General features: G+C 39.0%; 1 protein-coding gene across 5 annotated transcripts in view; it reads left to right on the forward strand.

Moving 5' to 3' along the window:
* The window catches only part of NLN (neurolysin), a 45,602-nt gene that overhangs the window by 19,923 nt on the left and 8,639 nt on the right, over positions 1–17,040 (forward strand). For all 5 annotated transcript variants that reach the window (XM_069001038.1, XM_069001041.1, XM_069001040.1 and 2 more), the window contains exons 5-12: positions 491–593; positions 1,296–1,456; positions 2,684–2,819; positions 4,918–5,284; positions 6,669–6,870; positions 11,378–11,564; positions 12,708–12,836; positions 13,312–13,448. In XM_069001038.1, the coding sequence (XP_068857139.1) occupies positions 491–593; positions 1,296–1,456; positions 2,684–2,819; positions 4,918–5,284; positions 6,669–6,870; positions 11,378–11,564; positions 12,708–12,836; positions 13,312–13,448 (1,422 nt within the window). The remainder of the gene's footprint in view (positions 1–490; positions 594–1,295; positions 1,457–2,683; positions 2,820–4,917; positions 5,285–6,668; positions 6,871–11,377; positions 11,565–12,707; positions 12,837–13,311; positions 13,449–17,040) is intronic.

Genomic DNA, 17,040 nt, shown 5'->3' on the forward strand with positions numbered 1-17,040 from the left:
TTTTAAAAAAGGTTTTGGAATGGCCTTGTGTTGTGAGAGCAGCCTCTTCTTTCTGTACAATTCCAAAGTGGTGTTTTTAAGTAGGTTGCATGTTTTTTTACTCCCTTCATTCTCATTGATTTTAGTGGATATTTTTACACTTAAAATTGTAATTTAGCTTTTCAAATAAAAGAAAATAATTGAATGTTAACACATGAAACTGTTTAGTGAATGTGTTCAACCTGTTCAGTCCCCTCTAATCTGAGTTTAAAATGTTGGAGTGACAGCCCTTGGCAACAATATTGCTCAGGACCAAAAGAAACATAAAAGGAAGACTGGCAGGCTGTGAAGTATGATGCTACCTGCAGTGTGTTATTTGCTCAGTCCTGGTATTTACTGTTGGTTAGTAGACAGCCTATCTGAAAAAAATGAAATGTTATTCATTTGGAGGATAAAAATTGCCAACTTTGATGTTTGTTTTTCCACTAAGTTCAGTTTATACCTGATACAGGAAATAAAGACAATGAAGAAAAAATTGAATGAGCTGTGTATAGACTTTAACAAAAACTTGAATGAGGAAAACACATTTCTTGTATTTTCTAAGGAAGAACTTGGTGAGTAGGATGCTTTCTGTTTCTCTTTTTTCAACCTTCCAGTTTTATTGGAGTAACTGGCTTTTGCCCCATGAGTGATGGTTAGATCAAGTGAAATTCTGACTGTTTCCCAGTCTTTTCTGTTTCCTTTTTAGTCCTTCTCCAGAACCAATTTAGGGTTATCTTTTGCAGGTGTTCATGATGTCTTCATATATTTGTGCTTCCTGAGCTGTTTGCCTTGCATCAAGTTAGCATGTTGGTCCTACTTTCTTTAGCATAACTTTATTCTGTACCTTTTCTCAGTTATTATCAAGCAATCCCCTGTGTAATTACTGGAAAAGCTTTTTTAGTCCTGCAGTAAAGTTTAACTAATTCAGTAATTTAAACCAAGCTAGGGAAATCATGTGACAGATAATTTGGGGATTCATTATCTGAAGGGCATCACATAAAATGTGCTATAATAACAGAGATTTTTAAATGTAATTTAGTTTTTATCTGGTAGTCATACACCTATTTCTCTTTTGCTCTCAGGTGTTTCCAAATTTTGTTTTGCTTGGTGGAATTTGTAAAAGTTTTAGCAAATTGTTGTAAAGAGGGAGGTGTATTTCTGTGGAGATTTCTGATGTCAAAGTGGACTGCAGCAAAACAAATGCAGCAGTCTCACAAAAACAGGGGGGAGTAGATAATTTTGGTAAACATTGTTTATTAAATTGTATTCTATAGATGGCCTTCCTGATGACTTTATTAACAGTTTAGAGAAGACTGAGAAAGACAAATATAAAGTTACTTTAAAATATCCCCACTATTTTCCTATTATGAAGAAGTGCTGCATTTCAGAAACCAGGAGAAAAATGGAATCTGCCTTTAACTCGAGATGCAAAGAGGTATGTTGTGTATTGACTGTTCTACAGTGCTGTGACAGAGCTGAAAAATGGAGGTAGACATTCAAATGTTATATTTGAGTTTTGCATGTTGTAGAGTATTTTGGAATCAAAATTTATCAGCGTGATCTTTAACAGTGCCTTGCTCCAATTTATTATGATGTCCTGAGACCTTAGAAATTGATGATCTGCCTCTGTATATGTCGAATTGTATGTATCTTAATATTCAAGGAGTTCTGTTAATAAAAGTGGGATTTCAATCTTTTGTGAAGTTTCCCTACAGTGTTCTGCAGATGCTTACTGACACTTTCCTCACAGAAAATGATGTCTGATTGTGGCTTCTGTAGTCCTTTGGGATTCTTCAGAATAGAGAGGAGTTATTTAAGCACAGGTTTTAATTACAAATACAGGTGATTAACTAAGAAATGTAGAGATTGTATATATGCACAACTAGACAGGTACAAAATAAAAAATGTGTTGAAAGGATAGAGGATATGTCATTGAGACAGTTGTACCAGCCATGCATTAGAGAGCAATAGTAGAGCTGAGCTTTTGTGCTTGAAATGCTTGGAAATGTGATGAGTACAAGGTGAGATAAAATGGCACCACGTACTGAACACTTTGCAAGTCAACACACATAAAGAGATTTAATGATAAAACTGTGTGACAATCTTCAAATCTAGTGTTTGATTTTTTTTTCCCCTGACAAATCTCACTTTTCCAGAACTAGAGATTTACACAGTTACATTTTCAGCTTCTCAAGGATTCTTAAACACATTTAGGTCAAGGTTTGAGGATCTGTTTCAGATCTTTCTCTGACTGCTGTTGTCAGTGGCAAAAGAGGGAAATCTGCAAACAAACTTTGGCGCAATAGATTAGCAACCTGTCTTCACCACTTACAAGCAATTAAGCCTGCTCTCAGCAATTTCCTTATTATCTTTCACATGTAAGTGATTGATAAAGGAAATAAACTCTTCACAACCTAAAAGAAAATGCTGTATATTTTGATTAATTTAAAAAGGTAAGTTATAATAAGGAGCTACCTGCAGTCAAATGCTGAGAAAAACTGTTAGAATCTAGCTAAACTTAGCTTATTTTATATTTTAACCTTTAAGTGTTTAATTTGAAATGTTTTCTGTTTCATAGGATTACAGATATTACTGAGATAATTGTTTTGACAAAATGTGTTTTCTGGTTTCATTTTACAAATTTGCCTGCTTTCTTTTTTAGGAGAACACAAAAATTCTGCAGCAATTGCTCCCGCTAAGGGCAAAAGTAGCAGAGCTTCTTGGTTATAATACACATGCCAACTTTGTCCTGGAAGTAAACACTGCGAAGAGCACAGATAACGTAACAACCTTCTTAGGTTTGTTCATATTTAAAAGTAATACTTGTATATTTAATGTAGTAACATGTCTCTTCAGCCAAGATGAATTTAAATACATAACTAGGTCATGGTGTCCATGAGGTTTAGCTGGAAAAGGAATTCTTATGTCTCTGTTCTGCATATATATATCTTTTAGAGCAAAGCTATACAAATGCAGTTGTTCCAAACCAGGAAGCACAAGGTAAATTCTGAGAAAAACTGCTTTGTGAAAGCCAGTATAAGCAAATGGTTAAGTCTTTCTCTGCCCCAAATGCAGTTACCCTAATTTAAAACCAGAATAACATATGCAGCTTAAGCAATTTTATCAGTTCAAGAGGCTGCATCAGAATTGCAGCTTTTCATTCCCAATTTCTTGTGCATCTGTAGCCTTGGTGTCTTCTTCTGATACAGTATAATGAAATGCATTAAGTTTAATGAAAGATTACTGTATGTGATGATGCAATTTCCATGAGCTGAATAAAAAAATTATTTCTGGAGTGATGGATTAAATCTGGAATTCAAAATCCCTGAAATGGAATTTGATCTGAAAACAGAGGTATCTTGAAAATTTTAAACATAGTAGTTTATGAATTAATTTTGAGTGGTCTTGTTCTTGTCAGTGGGCTCTTGGACACGGAGTTAACCTCTACTTTCTGAATTTATGTAGCTCCACAGAATGTGTTCCTTTATTACTGTGTCCTAAAACCACTCAGGACATGTATGATGTGTCATACAAATAACCCACCTAAATAAATTAATGCAAAAATAAGTTATGTTTATTGGTAGTGGATTTTTGTGTTTATGCTTCAGTAAAAAGTTCAAATGGCCCTCTTTCTGAACCTATAATTCTGTTGCATTTCTCTTGGAATGCTCCTTCATGAGATCAGATCCATATTTGGCAATATTAATTATCGGTATACTTGAAAATTACCTAATACTTTTGATTTATTATTAAATGTTAGATATTTTAAGCGTACTTGAAGTATTTTAGACTTTCTTTATCCATTATATTTTTGTAATACTGTGTTTTTTCATTTATTTTGAAGCTGACACGCATAATTTAGCATCTGCTTTTACAGCTTGAGATCAGATACTTTTCATAAATATCATGCTTCATGGTAATTCTCACAGAGGGAGAATATACTTTAGATTAATTGTCACTTTTAATTTAGTTCTTTTGATATATCCTCAGCTACAAGCATGACAGTATATTTTGCTCTACTTTGTTCCTATCTATTAATGTTTTAAATCAAATGTGCATAAGGTGATCTTACATCTAGGAAGAAGAGCATTCTCTCCTGTGATATATTCTGAATTTAACACAGTACAAGCTGCAAACAGTATTTAAATCATGTAAATGCATTTAATGCCTTACAGCCTTCCTAGAAACAGGAGTGGCAATTCCTAAATTTTACACTCTAGGTATCAACAATGAACATTAATGTGAATTCTTAATGAAGAAAAAAGTTTCTGATAAACCAGAAATAGTTACAAGAGAAAAAGTAAAGTATGTTTCAGTAAGCCTAAATATTTTATTTCAATATGTCTGCTTCATGAAGGCTATGATGCCTTCTTGTCCAAGAAAAGTATATTGGAAAAATTTTGAATCATAGACATTAATATCCAAGGGCTAGTCTGGAAGCCAGCCATCCTACAGGCTAGAATTCTTGAGTCTCTTGGTTTTTTTGGAGGACTTTAGCTAGAAGTATTGAATTCTGTGTTGTACTTCCTTCCACTAATAGTAGTTGTAGTCTGGCTGTTGCTGAAGAAATGTATGAGGAATACTGAGATTACATGAGGTAAAATCAAAGGATTCAAACGTAAGTGTCTAGTGTTACTTTTTATTTATGATGTCTTGGAAAAAGTCTAAATTTACCAAAACCCTTCACACCACTCCTAGACCTACATGGAATACTGTATCATTTATAGCATGCCTGCTATAGACTTAGGACAAGAAAACAGATGTTGCTTGCTGTTGGTCAATGAATGGAAAACATCCAATTCTGGAGTATGTGCTTGAAGTGTTGAGTGTATTTCATAGGAATACACATTATAGTAAGGAACATGAAAGTTGACTCCAAGGCAATCTTTCTTTCAGATGATTTGAGTAAAAAGCTAAAGCCATTGGTTGAGGAAGAAAGACGATTCATTCTAGATCTGAAGAAAAAGGAATGTAAAGAAAGAAACTTTGATTATGATGGAAGAATCAATGCATGGGATCTTCATTATTATATGAACAAAACTGAAGAGCTGAAGTACTCCATAGATCAAGAAAAACTGAAGGAATACTTCCCAATTGAGGCTGTTACAGAAGGCTTACTGAATATTTACCAGAAGCTGCTGGGGCTTGAATTTGAGCAAATAGAAGATGCTCATGTCTGGCACGATAGTGTTACTCTTTATACAGTAAAGGATAAATCAACAGGAGAAATGCTAGGGCAGTTCTATTTGGATCTTTACCCCAGGTAACTATGACTTAGTGTTTTGCTTACATGTTTAAAATGGAAGTTGTCTTAATAGGTTGCTGCGTGTTTGGTTAAAATTAAATGCATTTGGAAGTAAATATTTGTTCCACTGACAAGATTATTAGTGTGTTCATTAAGTTGTTCTCTGGACTGTGTTCAGATATTTTTCTGCCTTTTTTTTTTAAGTACTTCCATATTTCTTGCTTATATTCATTTTATGAAGCATTGCTACTTCACTCATATTTTTGGTAGTACTGCTCTCTAGTTAATTGTCTATAATATTTTGCATCTACGTGTTTTTCTTCCTAAACTACTACTGCGTTTTAAGTTTCATTTCTGCTGAACTGTTACTCCAGCTTGCTCAGATCAATTCTATTTCTGTCTGCCAAGAGTTCCTAGTTTCTCCCAGTTCCTCTTTACTCTTGATGTGTATTTTCTACCCTGTTGCCCAGACTGCTAAATCAAATAGATCAATATGAAAAATTGATTCCTGTTGAGCACATATTCAGATTTACTTCCTTATTGATCTTTGTAGCTCTCCATCTCTCTTTGTAGCTGTTTACAGCTACAGCATCATCTGTGTTTTGTCAAAGATTAGGAGACTGGACTGGTTTCACAGGATTTATTCTAAGCTAGTCCTTTTTGGCTATTTGTCGCTGGCTTTTTGTTTCCTTCGGTGTAGGGTTTTTTACGTTAGTATTTAGCATTTAATAAATTTGCTGATATTCTTTTTTAATATAAGTTGATTTAAGGTTTTCTGGCCTAAGAAAATTAGGTTACTCAATATATGTAGTAGTACAGAAATTGTTCTTTTTACTGTATCTATCCATACAATATCTAACATAACTATCTCCTTCATCTGTTCACCTGCTTCCACCTTTATATGTATCAGTTGAATTGCTGAAGGTATGTGTTAGTAAGACTTCTCTGACTTAATCTGAGTAGTTAACTGAATAGTTTAGGGCAAAAATGTCAAAATAATTTCTCTTTAAACTCTTGTATCACAGTGAAAATGCAGTGTACTGTATTCTTTTGTCTCCTGTAGTAAAAAAAAAATTGTGACAGAGAACAGAACCTAGTCCTTCCTGTTGCAGTAGCAGTTTAAAACAGTTGACATTGAAATACACATATTTTCAGCATTTCAGTAAAAAACAGATTCTTGTAAATGCTGCTGGGAATCTTGAACTTGTGATTTCAGTATGAGAGTAGAAGGGCCTTTTTTTCCCCTTGTGCTCTTAACTTATAGAGTCTTAGAAGTCATGAAAAGATGTACATTTTTTGTGTAGAGACACTGACTGACTGTCCCTGTTCTTGAATAGGCTTTGCCATTCTGGTGAGCAGGGCTGTGGTTTGAAGATAGTGTCTGATGTATTTTCTTATACAGAGAGGGAAAGTATGGGCATGCAGCCTGCTTTGGTCTGCAACCTGGCTGTCTTCTCTCCGATGGCAGCAGATTGATGTCTGTAGCTGCTCTGGTAACCAACTTCACAAAGCCAGCATCTGATCGGCCATCACTGCTGCGGCATGATGAAGTAAAGACTTACTTCCATGAATTTGGTCACGTAATGCATCAGATATGTGCACAGGTTAGTGATGTTTCTATTCCAGTGTAAGACTTATTTCTTTCTCCACTGTCTCAAAGCAAGGTATAGGTCTGTTTTGGTGGTTTCTAATTTTAGTAAAGCACATATGCAGAGTTCTGGTTATTTTTTAAAGCGTCAGGTTGTTTTTTGTTTTAATATTGATTTAAAACCGAAACAATAAATACATCTTCTTATGAAAAAACATTTTGTAGGAACATGTACTTTTGCATTTGCATCATGCAGGAGTCTATTCACTCATCACAGGTAAGGTGAAGAAGATGCTCAGTCATGGCTTTGTTCAGAGGGCTTTTTATTACTTCTTGTTTCATACTAGGTATTAGAAACAAAATTGTTGTGCCTAGGAATGAAAATAATTTCTGAAGCTAGATGACCTCCAGCATTTTGGCATTTAGTACTGTTGAGACCTATCAGTCTTGACACCACAAGCATAAAACAGGTCTTGCCTGAGCTATTTTATTTTCTCCTATCTGACAGGTTAGGTTTATTGCAGTGACCAGAAAGAATTGAAGGTAGTTTCAGATTTTCCATCAGGATACTAATAAAGTTGTAAAATTGCTGTTTTCATTTTTACTTACATGTAAAATTGATACTGCCAAATGATAAATTTATTATTAGCCTAATGAAAATTTTATAGTTCAGAAAGACATGAGTGTCAGTATTCACACACCAAAAAATTCACATAGTTATCTACAAATTCAGATTTTGTGTAGCACTTCCTTTATCTTCTGCATAAGCAAATACAAAATAATAAAATCAAGGAAAAATGACCCACGTTAGATTTTTTGACCATGATCCTAGGGACTGGGACTGCAGAATAAAGAAACAACATAATCACAGAACTCCATATATTAAATACAGAGTTAATAAGTAGGTAGACTTGCCTAGATATTTTTTAATCATCTTAAAGGTAAAAATATAATTATTATTTATCATCTTCACCCTGTGATAGGTGTTTTTGATATCAGAAATTGAAGAATAAAACCTAGACAATATAGAAGCTGTATATAAATGAAGCATATATGGCATTGTTATAAAATGGTACCAACATTTGGACAACCAGTGAGGATGTGCCTGGGTGTTTCGGAGTCCCTTCTGGAGCCAGCAATTCCAATGCATATGTACTTCAGTTGCTATGGAATTGCACACAGATCAGAGAGGCCTGCTTTCCAGTTGTTTCTTGCACTGCTCTGGTGTTTTCTGTGTGCCCAGCTGCCATGCTGACTTCTTCTGTATTGTATGTAAATAGTTATTTGCATGTGTGCAAACTCACTAGTCCCACATAAGAACATCCTGTCCTCTGGAATTTGTGTGTACAAAGCACTGTCTTGTTTCATATGATGATTTGTTTAAGCATATTAAGACTTGACAATTAAATGCTATGCAAGGATAAGACTGGGAGGGAATTTGTGAGCTGCTGGTAAAGGTCTGATTAAGTAATATACTGGAAAAGTGAGATATACTGTTGGAGAGTGAGATCAGGGCAGGGAGGGAATTTGTTTTTCAGGAAGGAGAGCTCTTGAAGTAACTTCAAACCAAATTGTCTTGATGTGTTTTGTTAGTGTGGTGTGCTTGGATATGGGTAAATGAAGGTATCTGAAGGTCACTTGCTTTTTGCTCTAGCCACTTCTATCACCATTTCTTCCCTGAAGCTGATGCTTCCTAGCTGTTCTTCAGAGCTGCTATTCAGCAAGGACAATAAGAAGGGCCAGCCTGTTACAACAGTGGATTTGGGCACCCTGCAAGAGTAAACAAAAGCCAAAGCTTTACTCCTTTTGTGTTGTTCTTCTGAAGACATGAGAGGAAGACACATGCATGTGACACAGATGTCAGTTCAAGGTTATGTCCTGTATTATACGTGCTTTTTTTGGTAACCCTGCAAGAAAGTAAGTTCGAAAGTGTGTAATCCTGTGAGCATCTATTTTCCACTGGAGGGTGGACTGTACGAATATCAACATCTCTTAGAGAGGACAATTCTCTAAGAATTGTCTCTCTAAGAATCTTAGAGAGACAATTCTCTCTCAATTTCTCAAAAGAGAGTTCTTTTTCTTTTAGCACATAAATATTTTGTTAGTATGTTGATGAGAAGGAAAAGAAAATAAAATTGAGCTGGCAAGAGGAGGAGGACTTACTACATGACAAGGGTGGAGTGATGATAGGAAAGCTCTACAGAGGGATCTGAGCAGACCAGTTGAATAAGGTTCAACAAGGCCCAGTGCTGGCTCCTGCCCTTGGGTCACAACAACCCCAGGCAGCTCCACAGGCTGGGGCAGAGTGGCTGGAAAGGGCCCAGAGGAAAAGGACCTGGGAGTGCTGGTCAGCAGCAGCTGAACATGAGCCAGGGTGTGCCCAGGTGGCCAAGAGGGCAAATGGCATCCTGGCCTGGATCAGCAGTGGTGTGGCCAGCAGGACCAGGGCAGAGATTGTGTTCCTGTACTGGGCACTGGTGAGGCCACACCTCGAGTGCTGTGTTCAGTTCTGGGCCCTCAGTTCAGGAAGGAAACTGAGGTGCTGGAGCGAGTCCAGAGAATGGGTACAGAGGTGGGGAGGGATCTGGAGGACAAGTCCTGTGAGGAGCAGCTGAGGGAGCTGGGGGTGTTTATCCTGGAGAAAAGGAGACTCAGGGGTAACTTTATTGCTCTTTACAACTGCCTGAAAGGAAGCTGTAGCCAGAAGGGGGCCAGCTTCTTCTCCCAGGAAATCAATGACAGGAAAAGAGGAAATGGTCTAAGTTGCACCTGGGGAGGTTTAGTTTGGATATTAGTCAAAATTTTTTTCACTAAAAGAGTTGTAAAGCTTTGAAATCGTTTACCCAGGGAAATGGTGGAGTCAGCAGCCCTGGGAGCATTCAAAAACTGTGTGGATATGGTACTTGAGGACATAGGTTAACAGCTTAATTGTAGGAACCCAGAGTGCTGAGAATATTCCTCTGCCTGTTTTTAAGGGTTCTTACTCCCCTGAACAACATTGTTTTAACCTCCAACCTTGGAAAAAATTACCAACGATCAGACAAGAACTAGAAAATACAGCGGTGTGAATCAGGTGATAGACTACTATGTAAGATTGTCACAGGGTAAGAAATTTTAGAGGTTTTGGGCTTCTGTTTGTAGTAAATAGATAAGAGTAAAAAATATCAAAATGGAGGATTGTTGTTGTTCTCTAAACCTTCTTCTCCTTCTTCTACTACTCCATATTCTGCAGTAAAAGTAGTTTGGAATGATTGGATAGAAAATTCCGCAGTTCCTGCCCATGTTACTGAATAATTGGTAGGAAAGTGAAAACAATGTACGTTTTTAGTAACCATTGGTTAAATTATCTTTAAAAGGCCACGTAAATCTTGATAATTTGACTTCTCTCCTGCTTTCTGTGCTCTATGCTGTACCTGGGTCACGCTAGTGGCTCTGTTCCTCTGATAAGACTTAATAAACAACTATCTGGCAGCATTGAAACTCCAGGAAAAGTCTCTGTTTATCTTTGAAACTCCTTGCAAGGACTTTTAGAAAATTCTCTCCCATCACGAGGGATTTGATTTATGGCACGGTTCAGTGACTTAATGGTGAATGTGGCGGTGATGCTGGGTTGGTAGTTGTACTTGGAAATCTTAAAAGTATTTTCTGACCTTTATGATGCTATGATTCTATGAGACCAAATAATTTCTGTGTATTTGAACAACATTTGAACAATTTCAGAGGTGACTTCTTAGAAATATTTGGATTTGGAGTATATTTTAATGAGGATTCTTAACTGTACAAACTTTTCTTCAAAATTAATATTAGCGGAACATGAAGTTAAAGCATGAAGTTATTGCCAATACTAAAATAAAAAAAAAGTTCTAATGTGCTTGGCTTTCAGAAAAAAGATTATTTTATCAAAGTGTCAGATTTGAAACTTTTAATGAATAAGGTTGCTAGGATTTATTTATTTAAGTCCATCTATTACTGGCTGAAAAAATTGTGCTATATGTTAACCACATATATTACAAATGATGACAAATAGGGCAAAGCTTAATAGAATAAGTTCATTAAGTAAAGTCTATGTATCAGGTGTGGTAGACTGCAATACAATAAACTTCTTAAGTGCGTAGTTAGAGTTTATTATTTTACTTTGGTGTAACACAACAAAAATCTATAATAACTTCCAAATTATATCATTGTCACAAGACAGCATAAAAACATTTGTATTACTGTCATAACCTAAAAAGTAAAAATCAGTAATACTAAAAAAATGGAAGTACTGTTCTACACCAGTAGATAATGTAGTATTTAACTACTGAGTAGTCTACTTTATTCCTTTATAATAGTGTTATGTCTGATTTTTTTCCTCCTTTCTTTAAATTTCAATTTTAAATTGTTGCTATTATTATTATTGGTCTGTTCAAATTATTCCTTTTGCTGTGATTTAAACTGAAATGTTGAAATCGGAAGTGTTATATTCTGCTAAAAATCTTGGCTTTTATTTTAGCTTTATTCAATGGCTTTTTTTTTTTTTCTAGACTGATTTTGCGAGGTTTAGTGGAACTAATGTGGAAACAGACTTTGTAGAGGTACCTTCACAAATGTTTGAGAACTGGGTGTGGGAAAAAGAGCCACTACAACAAATGTCAAGACATTATAAAGATGCAACCCATATTGGAGACATACTCCTTGAGAAACTTGCTGTCTCTAGACTTGCTAACACAGGTATCTCTCTGCCTTTTTTCCCCACAGTATATGTATGAAAGTATATAGTTTTAAAAACTGACAAACGTAACAAGCCTATTAAATTTCTTCTGTGTGTACACTTACCACTGTCTTTCTGGGTTTATTTGCATGGGTACCCCCACTAATACAGGCTATGATGACAGAACTCTTTGCAGAAACAGTAGCAGCTCTGATTTTCCAGGCCACCTACATGACTAAAATACCTTTCCTCTCCCTGTAAATTTTTTTGCCTACCAGCTTTGCTCGTTTAAAATTGGTGGTGTTGCTGGGGGGTGGAGGAGGGTAGTCTGTTGTGGTCTGGTGTGGTTTATGTGAGGTTCTTTATCTTATTTATACTCCAGAACAGGCAGTCTGCTTGAATACAGTGTATCTATATGTATCGTCTACATTTGATTTGCATGCGACACTTGACAGATATGAAAGTTATTTGCAAATTTACTGAACAGACGTAACATATCCCAGACAGGACTGCTGTAGACCTTCTACATATCTCCATTAACATTGTAATCTCACGTCATTACCTATCATGTCATTGTTATTCTATCACTCCCACCTCTTTATTATTATAATCAGAGCTTCCCATTTATGGTACAAATTCATCATTAAGCTACTCCTGCTTGTTTCATACTGCTTTCCTATCCTGAACAAGAAGTCTTTGTGCTTGTGGTTTGCACAGACTCTAGCTGCATAAGAATTTTGTCTGAGTAAAGGTTCATATCTTGTAGCTCCTTAAAAAAAGCTTACAGCAGCTGCAGCAGCAGTTCTTGGTGTCCTTTGAAGTGTCTTAGGGTAGATAACTGAGTAGGCCCTGAATAAAATGGTATATGGTAAATGACGAAAACTGAAAACATTTTAAATACTAAAATTTGCTTTTAAAATACCTGCTTTATTTCAGTTTTGATCTATGAGGAAAGTAATATTCAAAAAGATGGAGCTTAGCATGATAATTCCTTTATTAAAACTATGCCTCTCAACTCTTTGTAGGTGGAGTAAATCAGATGGAAATGATGTAACTCCAGAATTCTAATAATTTAGTATGCATGTTGAGATCTTTGAAGGAAAGATGCAAATAAAACTCCAGCTATTTTGATGCTGGTTAATTAAATGTTTTTACCCAATTAGGCCTTCTAACCCTCCGTCAGATTGTTTTGAGCAAAGTTGACCAGGCACTGCATACAAAGCTGTCTGTTGACCCAGCAGATGAATATGCAAAATACTGTATGGAGATTCTAGGAATTCCTGCCACCCCAGGTATGTCAGTATAAAGCTTTTGTACACCATGTCCAGATGGTTCGATTTAACATGCTTTTCTTTCTCAGTAATGCTTGGCATACAAAAATCTGAGTTGTTTATGGAATAATCTACTTTATGAAGCTGAAATAACTATTTTGAAACTTAGGATGATCTTAATGATCTCTTCTGAAGGAAGATTAAGGTAAGTATAAAACCTAGTCTTTTGCAGGATATATTTTAGAGTGATATGACATGAATTCCGCTTTAGATATTCTGTCACATCTGTGTTGGATGTACAAGTAGCCTAAAATGGCAAATTGAATTTCCTTTGTTTTCAACAGAGTATGTTCAATACTTTGAGACATACTCAGACCCTTTATGTTAAAAGTTTCAAAGTAGTTGATATAAATTCCTTATTTATTTATTGTTGAACTGCTGTATGCATCAACGAAATAACTGATTTCAGTAACTTGATGTTAATCTACTTTTCAAGGAACAAACATGCCAGCTACTTTTGGACATTTGGCAGGTGGTTATGATGGTCAATATTACGGATACCTGTGGAGTGAAGTGTTTTCCATGGATATCTTTTATAGCTGCTTTAAGCATGAAGGAATAATGAATCCAAAGGTAGGTGATGAATACTTTTTGATAAACACTTCTGTTGCACTTTGTCTCTGAAACTACATTTACTACAATGGCGGAGGAGGGCGGCCACAGCCCTGCTCCCAGCAGGGGATGGAAGAATGGACTTGGGAATTCCAGGGTCTCTCCGGTAGAAGGAAGGCAGCTGAAGAAGCAGCCTCTCTCTCCGTCCAAATGCTGGGAACTGACTGCCCACAAACCCAAGTGAAAAAGAGTAGTCAGATGCACCCCACCGCTGTGGCCAGGTCTTTTGTTTTTCCTAAGCACCCAGTAATTTGTCCTCCTGGCAACATGTATGGGGGAAATTCCTTTAAGAGAAAAAGAAAGCAGGAGGATAACTAAAACCACAACATTATCCACCACAAATTTTTCCCATACTAACATGTTACATGAAACTTAACCCTTTTAACTATATACATCCATGCATCACCCGAATTATATACATATATACATGCAGATACTGATACAAGCACAGAGCCATGGGCAGTTCACCCTAAAACAAGGTCCCCTTGAGGTATGCATCAGGTCTCTCCATCCTTTTGCATCACCCACCAGGTACAACCTGGTCCCTGTACGAAGACAACCCCACGGATGGGTTTGTCTTTGCTCAAGGCAGAATTAACCCAGACAGTTTTTCCAAGCATACCTCTCATGTGCACCACAGGAACCTTATCCCCGTCTGTTGTTTGTAGGGGTTCAGACTGGGCAGGGCCTGCTTGGCTGGTGGAGCCTCGGGTGTTAACTAACCAGGTGGCTTTTGCTAAATGCACCTCCCAGTTTTTTTAAGTGCCTCCCAGTGCCTTCAAGGTGGTTTTAAGCAGTCCATTACACCGCTCAAGCTTCCCAGCTGCTGGTGCATGGTAAGGGATGTGGTACACCCACTCAGTGCCATGTTCTCTAGCCCAGGTGTTTATAAGGCTGTTCTTGAAATGAGTCCCATTGTCAGACTCGATTCTCTCGGGGGTACCGTGCCTCCAAAGGACTTGCTTTTCAAGGCCCAGGATGGTGTTCCGGGCTGTAGCATGAGGCACAGGGTAGGTCTCCAGCCATCCAGTGGTGGCTTCTACCATTGTGAGCACATAGCACTTGCCTTGGCGGGTTTGAGGCAGTGTGATGTAATCAGTCTGCCAGGCCTCCCCATACTTGTATTTGGACCATCGCCCACCATACCACAGGGGCTTCACCCGCTTGGCCTGCTTGATCACAGTGCATGTCTCACAATCATGGATCACCTGGGAGATACTGTCCATGGTTAGATCCACCCCTCAATCCCGTGCCCACCTATAGGTGGCATCTCTACCCTGTTGGCCTGAGGCATCATGGGCCCATTGAGCTAAGAACAACTCTCCTATATGTTGCTAATCCAAGTCTATCTGGGACACTTCTATTTTTGCAGCCTGATCTACCTGTTTGTCGTTACAATGTTCTTCATTAGCCCAGCTCTTGGGGATGTGAGCATTTACATGACAGACTTTCATGGGTAGCTTCTCTACCCGAGTGGCAATGCCTTTCCATTCATCAGCAGTCCAGATTGGTTTTCTTCTATCCTGCCAGTTGGCCTTCTTCCACCTTTCCAGCCAACCCCATAGAGCATTGGCTACCATCCATGAATCAGTGTAGAGGTAGAGTTTTGGCCACTTCTCTCTTTCAGCTATGTCTAGAGCTAATTGGACGGCTTTGAGTTCAGCAAATTGGCTCAATCCACCTTCTCCTTCAGCAGCCTGTGCAACTTGTTGTGTGGGGCTCCATACAGTGGCTTTCCATTTCCGGCTAGCGCCTAAAATTCAGCAGGAACCATCAGTGAAGAGGGCATGTTGTCTTTCACTTTCCGGTAGCTCGTTATATGGTGGGGCTTCTTCAGCACGTGTCACCTGCTCCTCTTCTTCAGAAGATAACCCAAAAGTCTCACCTTCCGGCCAGTGTGTAGTTATTTCCAAGATCCCAGGGCGACTTGGGTTTCCAATTCGGGCGCACTGTATGATGAGGGCAATCCATTTGCTCCAAGTAGCGTCAGTGGCGTGATGCGTGGAAGGAACCTTTCCTTTGAATATCCACCCCAGCACTGGTAGTTGGGGTGGGAGGAGGAGTTGTGCCTCTGTGCTGATAACTTCTGAGGCAGCTTGGACTCCTTCATAAGCTGCCAAGATTTCCTTCTCTGTTGGAGTGTAGTTGGCTTTGGACCCTCTATAGCTTTGGCTCCAGAATCCCAGTGGTCGGCCCCGAGACTCACCAGGCACCTTCTGCCAGAGGCTCCAGGACAGACCATTGTTCCCAGCTGCAGAGTAAAGCACGTTCTTCACCTCTGGTCCTGTCCTGACTGGGCCAAGGGCTACAGCATGAGCGATTTCCTGCTTGATCAGGGCAAAGGCTTGCTGTTGTTCTGGGCCCCAGTGGAAATCGTTCTTCTTGCGGGTAACCAGGTAGAGAGGGCTCACAATCTGGCTGTACTCAGGAATGTGCATTCTCCAAAAACCTATGGCACCTAGGAAGGTTTGCATTTCCTTCTTGTTGGTTGGTGGAGACATTGCAGTGATCTTATTGATGACCTCAGTGGGAATCTGACGTCGTCCATCTTGCCACTTTACTCCCAGGAACTGGATCTCTTGAGCAGGTCCCTTGACTTTGCTCTTCTTGCTGGCAAAGCCGGCTTCTAGGAGAATCTGGATGATTCTCTCTCCTGTCTCAAATACCTCCGATGCCGTGTTCCCCCACACAGTAATGTCATCAATGTACTGCAGATGTTCTGGAGCCTCACCTTTTTCCAGTGCAGCCTGGATCAGTCCATGGCAGATGGTGGGACTGTGCTTCCACCCCTGGGGCAGTTGGTTCCAGGTGTACTGCACACCCCTCCAGGTGAAGGCAAACTGAGGCCTGCACTCTGCTGCCAGGGGAATAGGAGAAAAATGCATTGGCAATGTCAATAGTGGCGTACCACTCCGCTACTTTGGACTCCAGCTCGTACTGGAGCTCCAACGTGTCTGGCACAGCAGTGCTCAGTGGTGGAGTCACTTCATTCAAGGCACGATAGTCCACAGTCAGTTTCCATTCCCCGTCAGACTTGCACACAGGCCAGATGGGGCTGTTGAAGGGTGAGTGGGTCTTGCTGACCACCCCTTGGCTCTCCAGCTCGCGGATCATCTTGTGGATGGGGATCACAGCATCTCGATTCGTCCGATACTGCCGGCGGTGCACTGTCGAGGTGGCAATTGGCACTTGTTGCTCTTCCATTTTCAGGAGCCCAACTGCAGAACAATTCTCTGATAGTCCAGGCAGGGTGTTCAATTGCCTAATGCCCTCTGCCTCCACAGCAGCAATCCCAAATGCCCACCTGAGTCCTTTCGGGTCTTTGTAATAGCCGTTCCAGAGGAAGTCTATGCCCAGAATACACGGGGCCTCTGGGCCAGTCACAATCGGATGCTTTTGCCACTCCTTCCCAGTCAGGCTCACTTCAGCTTCCAAAAGGGTCAGCTGCTGTGATCCCCCAGTCACCCCAGCGATGGATACAGGTTCTGCCCCCACATGTCCCAATGGCATTAAAGTACACTGCGCCCCAGTATCAACCAACACATCATATTTC

Source organism: Aphelocoma coerulescens (genome assembly GCF_041296385.1).
Source record: "Aphelocoma coerulescens isolate FSJ_1873_10779 chromosome Z unlocalized genomic scaffold, UR_Acoe_1.0 ChrZ, whole genome shotgun sequence".
NCBI classification, from domain to species: Eukaryota; Metazoa; Chordata; class Aves; order Passeriformes; family Corvidae; genus Aphelocoma; species Aphelocoma coerulescens.